General features: G+C 33.5%; 1 protein-coding gene across 3 annotated transcripts; it reads left to right on the top strand.

The window, feature by feature from the left end:
- The first annotated feature begins 3,960 nt into the window (after positions 1 to 3,960).
- On the top strand, positions 3,961 to 9,479 carry LOC110833686 (transmembrane reductase CYB561D2). Of its 3 annotated transcripts, none has more exons than XM_022072058.2 (3): positions 3,962 to 4,576; positions 5,236 to 5,344; positions 7,588 to 9,479. In XM_022072058.2, the coding sequence occupies exons 1-3, from the start codon at positions 4,319 to 4,321 to the stop codon at positions 7,659 to 7,661; spliced, it is 441 nt and encodes a 146-aa protein (XP_021927750.1). In that variant the 5' UTR covers positions 3,962 to 4,318; the 3' UTR covers positions 7,662 to 9,479. The 3 variants fall into 3 exon arrangements, with proteins under 3 accessions (XP_021927739.1, XP_021927750.1, XP_087202259.1); XM_087346133.1 differs by having other exon boundaries at positions 3,963 to 4,576; positions 8,350 to 9,479; XM_022072047.2 differs by having other exon boundaries at positions 3,961 to 4,576; positions 5,236 to 9,479.
- Positions 9,480 to 10,323: the final 844 nt, after the last annotated feature.

Genomic DNA, 10,323 nt, shown 5'->3' with positions numbered 1-10,323 from the left:
AGAAAACTCTTGATAAGCGAGCATTTGACAGACAAAGGAAACAATGAGACGTGATACTGTAACGGCCATGATTATGTGAATTTGATTTAACCGCTTAATAATTTGCGCAAGTTGCGTAAATTTGTGATAAAGTTGTTGAAACGTTAAAGAAGCTTTGAAGAATGAACTGCAGAGAGCACCAGCATGTTAATTTGTGAAAATTTAATGAAACAAAAGGCAAAGAATGTGAATTATTTGGATAAAATTCGTACGGAATAACATCGAAGTTATGCACCAGAGCGTCTATTAAGAAATATTGAAGCAAAGAAATGTTAATGATTTTCAGTTCAGACAGTACAAGAAAACTGGGCGACCAGAGTCAGAATCCCGGACAGACAGGATTTAACTTTTCTCCACAACATTCAGACCGGTGGTTACTGGAGCTTTTCCCTCAGGGGTAGAGCGGCCGGGACGTGAAACTGGCCACTCATCTCCTTCCAGTGCTGATGATTAGAATGTGTGGAGTTGCATCTCCATTTTCTCCTCTGCATGGCGTGGTGCTTAGTTAAGTCTTTATTCGACGTAAACGAGAAATCATTGTGGAATTATTTTGAGACTTTGTGGGGTTGAGTACAAAATTTGTTACCCCAAGTCAAAATCAAAATTTGGATATCTGATTATTCACGCAATAGCTGTATCGATTTTTTTTTGCCTTTATATCTTATTAGAGTTTTAATCGGGCGGTCAAATCTTTGTTTTCTGGATCTAGCCCGAGTTAACCGGCGACCGGGAATTGTTAGACATTTTCAGATGCTTGGATGTTTGTCCATATATTGGATGTATGGATTGCTGTAATTTTAAAATTGGTCTCTTGCAATTTATATTAAATTTTTTTATTTTAATTATGTGATTTTAATATTACAAGGCATTAAATATTTCGTATTTTATTTTATGACTGTTGAAAATCTCACCACAGTGATGACACAGTCATGAGTCATAATTGAACTTAACCCATGAAAGTCTGTTCGTACCTTACAAATCTTTTATGTATTGTGTTTGTAAAGCGCATTGTCGGACAACAAATAAACATAACTAACAAAAATACGATCTATTTTATTTTCTTACTTTCTACCTATTTCTTTTTCTTCTTCTCCTTCGATAAAAGTAGCATCACGAGATTACCATGCTGTGAATTACCCCATCAAAGTTTTAACCACACTGACACATTTTTATTAAATGTCATATGAACATTTTGTAATCTGGAATCTCAGAAAATTTAGCATTTCCTTAATTTATTTATAATCTGTAACAATGACTTCGCGGACGTGACGTAACATGCCATGCAAATTTTTGAAGTGGGAGTGACGCTATCACCACCTAATATATGATCCAGAAATTCAAAAAAGAAATAATTTAACTTTAGTTCGGTTACATTTCTATAGAACGTAAACTGAAAGGACAATATTATTATTATTATTTATTTGACTGCAAATGGGTTTTTACCCGGTGGCAGTGGTCCTACAATAAGACACAAAACAATAAGACACAACAAAACATAAGACAACAAAAACAATAAGAAACAACAGAACAATGAGACACAACGAAACAGTAAGACAAAAAGACATAAAACACAACAAAAACAATAAGACACAACAAAACAATGAGACACAACAAAACAGTATGGCGGTCATGTGAATTTTTTTTAAAATTTACACTTCAGTTTTATAGTAGTAACTGATAAAAGATTAGAACATGGAGTATGAAATTTTGTTAAGAAGATAAATTAGGAATATACCATCACTATTGTTTACAAGCAAACATTATAAACATGGCGCATCGACAGACCGAGAGTGGATGACGAAAATCTATAAACTAAAACGTGCCTTTGACATTACCAAAAATGCTTTGCGTGGCTTGCACTAAAAGAACTGAGTACATAAGAAATATGAGATCCACATTTAAAACTGTACGCGAAATATATGGTAAAGATACAATATAAAGAATAAGAACTTGAGACCATCGCGTGATTAAAAACGGAAATTTTAATATGTACATTTTGCTCATTTTACTGGTATTTAGTGGTCATTTAAACTTTTCCTCCTCTTAGGCTGCAGTTGCGAATATAATCGTCAGTAACAGTAGTTTTGTTTGTTTTATTCTGTGATGAACGTCAGTTCTAGCCTAGTGTATCAACTTTCAAATTCTCGCCCCAGTTATGTGACCAGATCGCTTTAAGTTGGATTTATATTGAACAAATCTGTGTTAATTGAAGTCGATTTATCTCGAAACTGTAATCCAACAAAATATTTCAAAATACTAGTAATTAACAACAGCCTCTTCTAAGAGGATAATTTTTATCAGTAATAAATATACTTTGTACATAATGATTACTGATTTACAAATTATTTGGCACTGACCTCCACCTACATGCGATAGAACACACTTTAGTAATAATTTGCTTAACTGTTCGTAGATAACCACTGGCACATGTCGAATTATAACAATGCCTTTAGAAATATCGACCTTGAATTTACAAGATGTTCGTCTGGAAGTGTTCTGAGCACTTGTAACAGGCTGTGCACAATATTATCACTGAAAGATAACATAATAATATTTAATTTGGTCATCTTCTCTCTTTGTGACCAGACAGCGAGTTTAAAGGGTAATGAGATAGATAAAATCCTTATGGACCCCTTGAAAAATTGGAATTTGAACTTCTTATAAATAAAGAAATGTGGTTTGTCACGTATCGTTTAATTTGTAATTGTTTTGTAACACTTTCAGACGACAATAAGCCTTACATACGGACTGAACGGACCGACAATGCGTTATTCACTTATTCAAAAGCGTAAAGAGCACTTAAACAGGGCCTGTCACTTCTGTGGGAAATATTTACCAATACGCAGAATCAATTTCAGGATAATTTTAGGTGTTTATAACATATTTTAATGCTAGATCTGCTTAATTATTCTCTCAAAACTACAGGACAGTTATAATCGGGCGTCTGACAATTGGAGTGATGCCATTTCATTTTCCTCGTGGTCTCATTCAATTTCGACATAGTGAAAGCCAGAGAAATTATTTCTATTTTCACAGGAATGCCAGATTTACAGTGCCCTTACACAAGTTGGTCATATGGTCATATGTTGAAATACCGAGACCAATTTCATTACTAACAACACACTTTAAAATATTTGAGGAAGTCACGTATAAAAGACTGATTTCTTAAACTCAAATAATGCCAGTCCTTTCCAGTTTTACGTATGAAATGATCTTAATAATAAAACGCATGTTAGTGGAATATCTCGTGATCTTTCGAAAGCATTTGATTGTGTGATTAATGAATTATTACTGTAGAAACTACATTTTTATGGAATTCAAAATGTAGCTGGTCAGTGGTTTAAATCGTATGACGTCGTCAGATTAAAATTATAGCACGTATTCAAATTGGGTCGTTATAAAACATGAAGTTCTTCAAGGTTAACTACTTGGCTCTGATTTCCTCATATATGTCAATGATTTACTGTCATCCACTAATTCTCAGACTAAACCCACCCTTTTTGCAAATTATATTAATATTATTATAATATTATAGTATCTCCTATCTCATTCCTTCTACTCCATAGAAGAATTTACCTCGACCAAACATTCTCGGCTATTATTAATACATGTAAGGAAATGTGGGTATGCTTTCTTGTTCAATTATTTTTGCTGTAATACTGCAGTTTATTATAAATTACTGTCAAAACTATGTAATTTATATCTGTATTAGAAACAGATATTGTTTTTGAGCTATGACATCTACATCCTTGGCTTGAGCCCATGAAGAATCTATGGAATGCAAATAATTCTGCTCTATCGTTCTGTATATGTTGTTCATATTATAGACTCGAGCCAACCATGTTTTAAAAATACTTAATAGTAGCTAAGATATATTTAGACATGCTACTCAGTGTATGTGTGAAAGCCAACATATTCTGGCGTTCTGTCTGGAGGTGTTAAAGAGATCCTACATGATACCGTTCTGTCTACAGAAAACCATATGGTTGATATCTTTCTGATTTATGTAACAGTCATCCAAAAAAATGGTTCTCAACCTAGTTACAGTTCAACTAAATAAATATAATAAGTATCATCTGTAAGTAATAACTTTTTCGCCTGTGAAGCACTTGATATGCAATACAATTGCTTGCTACGTACGAAGTGTTGCCTAAGAGTAATTTGTAGGAGACGTGTTCAATTCAGACATAGTAAACTGAGATGTGACGAAGTGATAATAAAGTTGGAATTTCGGTAATATTGACACGTTCGAAGGAAAACATAGGCGAAAACAAGAAAAATGGAAGAAATGTCAATGGAAGATGAACGCCTCGAAGAAAATAAATTACATTTTGTCGCTGCACTGAGTCCAAATGATGCGGGCCAACACCATCATGGTAAAATATACAATAAGGCGGACAAGACAAACAGCGTAATCGGCGCGGCCATGAGCTTGCTAAGTCATCTGATATTTGTCCTTTTTACAATATATATAACATATCTCTGTTTTGAAGACTACAGTTTATTTTCATGGCATCCTACATGTATGACAATTGGGGTGAGTGAATGGATGTAGTATATTTTCAATTCTACGCAATGGGGCAATAATAAAAGAATGGATAGTGTTGTGAATCTAACCTCACTTTGATGGAGAAGTGTAATTACACGAATTTCATACCACATGCACGAGTAATGTGGAATAATGTGGCATTTTATAGCTTTTAGTTGCTCAAACTATTATTGAGGTTATAATTTTCATAAATACATTGCTTATGTTTCATGAACAATATGAATTAAAATGGTATGTATGTCATCACGTGTCTTCAGCTTTTACGAGATTGGTAGCAATTTAAAAATAAAACCGAACAATGTCCGTATGATAGTAGGAGCAGGTAAAATTATAGATTTAAGTAATAACCTCACTATATTGCCACTTGATATAACCTAACTAAACGAGTCCAAATCTACTTTTGTGTCTGTGTGTGTCTGGATATTTGGTCTTTTGGCCATGATATGAACCAGAAAAGCCCCAAGTATGAAGCATGAGTGCTAAGAACTTGATGATGACATTCAGTTACAGAAGTAATCCTGCAATTCTGAATCATTATCATTCTCACTTTGCTTAAGAAACACAATATGTGACATTCTCTGTCTGCTAAGTGACTTGGTCCAAATTCAGCGGATGGTGTAGTCAGCATCTTTAATTGTCTCTTCCAGTCCCTCCTTTTAATGGCAGAGGCTGTGATGATCATGTCCAAGGACAACATAATTGCATCAAAACTTGGTCGACAAGCAAGAGTTCGACTGCACTGGATGTTACAAGCAGGTGCCGCAGCTTTTATATTTTCAGGCTTCTTAGTTATAGTAATCAATAAGAATATACACAATAAGAATCATTTTCAGTCATGGCATTCGATAATTGGGCTCGTATTTCTAGTCTTTGTCGGTTTTACCAGCAGTGGAGGAGTTATAACTTTATATTCTTTTAGATTGAAACAGTACTTAAAACCTGCTAAAATGAAACTCATTCACAATTTGATAGGAGTGTTGACATTTGTTATTGGTGTTGTTACTGAAATTTTTGGTATTTATACTCTTTGGTTTCCCAAACATGCTAGTTTATCGGCTCAGGTTGTGTGTACGGTGTTTGTTATACTGGGAGGTATATTTACTCTTGAAAGTGCTGTGAAATCAGCATATGAAAGGTTTAAAGCTCTGTATCAAAGTATTTGAATTATTTGTAGTTTGACTGTGGAGAGATTTTTTTTTTCCCAAGTGTTGTTTTCTGTGGTAAATTAGGCATTTAGACAGATTTATGTGTGATGGATGCTGTATTATTATACTAATTGATTTTGGCTACTAGATATTTTATTAAAAAAATAGAATTTCTTATTGCTTCTTTTTGGAAGTGGAACAGTTTTCAAAAGTAATGGTTTATGATAGAATCCTTGGTTACTGAACCTTTAGATTAATGGTTTTTGTAAGAATTAGACTGTAATTGATACTCATGTTGTTGTTTGTGAGGGTGTAGTTGGTAATAATGTATATTTTGAAACCTGTGACAAAATATGGTAAATTTTGTGGAGTTACATACCAAATGGATAAAGAATTGTTATAGTAGACCCTCGTTATACCGCACCACATTATGTCCCTGAACTGAATGTACCGCGGGTACGGCCATGCCCCCAAGATGGTCATTAATGTTTTATTTCATAGAAATTGATGTGAAATATGTTTTTAGTTGTGACTGTACTTTCTTATTTGTCGCTGTAAGTTATTTAGTTGACTATACAGTGACTTTTTTTTTTTTGCATTAAGTATTCAGACGGTGGTCTAGCGGTTAGAACGCTGGCCTTGTAATCCTGGGGTCTCGGGTTCGATCCCTGGCGGTGCCCGAATTTATAACTTGTGTTGGGCAAGGCCGTGGTCTAGGCAACACGGAGTTTTCCTCTGTGGCATCCCAACAATTACTCCATTCACACACAGAAGAAGGCAATGGCAAACCACTTCTGGATCATCTGCCAAGAACGTATATGAAAAGGTCCCAGTCCGAGAAAAGGATGGAAGGATCCTGTTCATATGGACCTGTTGTCAGACAGAACACTAAATAATATATAATAAAGTATTCAGATGTAAGAGTCAAAGTCCTTTGACCAGTATGAAAATTAGATAAATGTTTTCACTTATAGTATGAGCGCTGAAGCTGTCCCATGACACCCGCGGTATGATGAGGGTCTACTGCATTTTTAGTAATTAAGTGGATTATAAAGAATTTTATGTAGATATTTGTTGCTTTTTTTTACAAGTAGTAATTTTATGTCTGAGTTATGTTGCTGTATATATTTCTGGTGGTAGAGCATTACTCTGGTATGTCATAATGTCCGACCCATTCTGAAACAAACGCGTATTATGTATATCAATCATTGTTCCTCCAGAATTTTGGTATACGGCCAAAAGACCACCTTCTGTGCCCACATCATCGTCATTATGAAAACCTCAAATCCTGCAACATTTTAAGGTTTTAAATGCACGTGACGTTATTGAACTTTAGAAAAACTGAGATGTGTTTCATGGCTGTACCATGTGGTTTACTAAAGTACTTGCATTTTATGGCATTTTTTTTTTGAGTTCCTTCTGATGTTTCATTCTAATAGTTGAAGTTTAGTTTTACTGTACATTTTATAATACCTTAGATTCCGGTTAATCAGGGCAGCCGTTTATTCGGGCCAAAGTATTCTAATCCCGATGCGTCCCAATTAACCGGATTCCACTGTCTTCCTGTTTGAGATTAAAATACTCTTTTATGTGAGTATTTTTATATTAATGAAGTTAGTATATCATAACTGCAAGATTGTTTTACTTAAAAAGTTAAGAGTTGATATAGTTTACGTAAAGAAAATTGTTGTAGACTTATTTTTCTTATTAGCGGAATAGGGTTTTGCAACGCTACTACCAAAAAAGTCAGTTTTATAATATGATAAGAAATAAAATTTACATTTTCAGAAATCTGTTGGATAAACTTTAAATGTGGTTTCCTTACTAAATCAATTATGTTTTCGCATGTTTCAGTCCCGTGTATCGCTGATTGTGGAAATGTTGAAAAACCCTGTTCTAAGACATCTGAACAAAATATCAATAGATAAATAAATAGATGTTAATTTTATATTTATAGTGTTTAACTTAATAACATGCATCATTAACATATTCACAAACAATTCTTCTGATGGGATTATTTTAATTATAATTTAATTAAAAGGTAGTATGTTATGATTAGCTAATATATTTGAGGTTTATGGCTTTAAATGTACGTAAACTAAGCTTTTTATTTTGAGCGCAGCAAGGTTAGAGATGAATACCCACACTTGAGAACTAGAATTGGTAAAATGTTGGGCTAGTGCCAGTTTTATGTACCACTTTGTTACATCAAATGATTATAATTTAAATGGGAATTGTACAACGCATTTTTCTAACACTGAATTTGTTGGTGTTTTGGTACCGCGCCATATTTTCTCCAGATACTATTCAGTAATATTTTGGTACGTTGAATTTATACAAATCTTAATAAATTATTTATTACCAAATAGAGGTTGAAAATTTAGATAAGAACCTAATTTTACTTAGTTCCTGATGTAGTTAACGGTGGCAGTCGTAGTCATAATATTGCATTAATGTTGTCTGAATTAGGGAGTAAGTGTTTTTTGCTTCAGTCACAGAAAACATTCCATGTTTATATCTCATGTTATTTGCTGTGGCATACTAACATGATAGGGCAGGAGTCCGTATGAAACTGATAGTTGTGCAGTTAGTAAAAAATTCCCTATCTTTTTACAGAACCCGAAGTATCCTTACCATGAGCACAAGAACCTGATACTGGACCATATTTTGAGCCAGATTAATTCAGTAATTGTTGCATAATTAGATGCAGTTGACTAACCATGATCATATTTGGGTCTTTGTCATACCCTTAAAATTAAACTAGCAAAAAATATTTCGTAGAGAAATGTCAGAATTTGAAGACATCTTACTTCGATAAATTTAACATACGCCTCAAGTACAACTGTTAAATTAGATGCTGTTCTCGTTTGATTAAATTCTCTGTCCGCCATTAATTTTAAAGTTCTGAGTAATTTTTTCTTCAGGAAAACGTGTTACCCACAGCAAAACAGTAGTGTGTAGTCATTAAATATATGATGCTAACGGTGAATTCTGTGCACTCTTGTACTTTTTGCTGTGCCAGTAATAATCATAATAATGCAAATCAAGCAATATATATATATATAATCTCCCTAAAGTACATATTGTTCACTTTCTAATAAGAATAATGTAATCATTACCAGAATTTACTTGGCTATTCTTCATCATCTTCAGTTTTAATTGAGTATCTTTTTCTTCATGTAAGTAGATAAATCTAACGCTCGATGGGTGAAAAACTGTTGCACAAATCTATTAGTTATAATGTGCATCGTTCAAGGAATATCACTGTTTGAATATGTACTTATTTTGTTTTAATGTCTTGGCTACCAGTTTTATTTTTTTTTTTCCGCGGCGTAACAGCGTACGTACTGTAAAACAGACATTCTCACCGAAGATGCTCCTGTATATACATACAGGATAGTGCAATTATTGAAGCCATAATACATATTGGTGATTGCCCAATTTTGATATAATCATAAGTATGTTTATGCATAATGTATGTTTGAAGTACCAAATCTTGCCTTAAGTCATAATTGAAAACTAAAGACTGTATCGTAAAATAGTTTAAATTTATTAAATACACCGAAATTTATATGTTACAATATTTTATATAGAAGAGAAATTGTATCACATTTTTAACTTTAGAACTGTCTGTTTATGAGATGGATTTATTTAAAAATGATATAATTTTAGATATTTTACATTACTGTTTTATGCTATATATGTAAGATAGAATGATTAAATATATAATGTGTTATATAACATTATCCAGGTGCATAACTGTAACCCTGTGTATCTTAATCCAGTTATCCTTGAGCAAACTAAGCTGTAAAGACTTCAACCTGTTTCTTTATCGAGAATGTTCTTCTCCGAGTCGTAGAATTGTCATGTGATTCGGCTATTGTGAACGTGGCAGTCGCTCTTCAGGGTCTATAGAAGGTAGGGAATTTGACTGGCAAAGCGTACTGTCTGCTTCTCAAGGACGACTCTGCTTTGTGGAGTTAGAAATTCATTTAGTCATACTTCCTCATAGAATTATTTATCAAACTGGAATGTTGCTAAAGCGTTGTTACCGTGTTTGTACACTAAACTATTACTTGTCATAATATGGAATATATATTTTAATTTTTCCCAGATGTTGCTCAGACACTGACCAAGTATGTTAAATAAATCACAAGCAGGAAAACAAAAAATGGAATTGGATGCAGGGATTTTCAGTGCTGAAACACACATCCTTACTTGGTGCATCTCATAATAGCCTGAGAACGTCCTGATCATCCGTCGCTCAAAACTTGTAAGTATGGACTCGAATATGTCTTGTGAAATATTTGTGTTTGATTAGTTGGTTTCGTTTTCTTTGTAATTTGTAATTGTGTCATATCAGTGATAGAAATATAATGGGAGTGACACGAGAGAAACATTTCTTGAAATAGATCTTGAGGTCTGAACAAAGTCTATATTTGCTGTATTATTTGATATCAGTAACTTATGAGCTATATAGATATATAAGATTTGGTTTGGTGATAGAAAATTATCACTTCTATAAATTGTGTATGAAATGTTTTTGCGTGTTAAAATTACGGGAACGGTGACGTCCCAAATCCTTACGGT

The sequence above is a fragment of the Zootermopsis nevadensis genome, unplaced genomic scaffold, assembly GCF_977971745.1.
Source record: "Zootermopsis nevadensis isolate Lab colony 2312 unplaced genomic scaffold, Znev_1.0 Znev_ptg000001l, whole genome shotgun sequence".
Classification (NCBI taxonomy): domain Eukaryota; kingdom Metazoa; phylum Arthropoda; class Insecta; order Blattodea; family Termopsidae; genus Zootermopsis; species Zootermopsis nevadensis.
The sequence above is the reverse complement of the archived record's forward strand: the minus strand, read 5'-3'. Positions and strand labels throughout refer to the sequence as shown.

Excerpts from the sequence above, each read along its gene's own strand:
- LOC110833686 (XM_022072047.2), top strand. The coding sequence starts at position 4,319 with ATGGAAGAAATGTCAATGGAAGATGAACGCCTCGAAGAAAATAAATTA. Across the intron at positions 4,577-5,235 it reads CTACATGTATGACAATTGGG|TCCCTCCTTTTAATGGCAGA; the intron begins GTGAGTGAATGG and ends TGTCTCTTCCAG.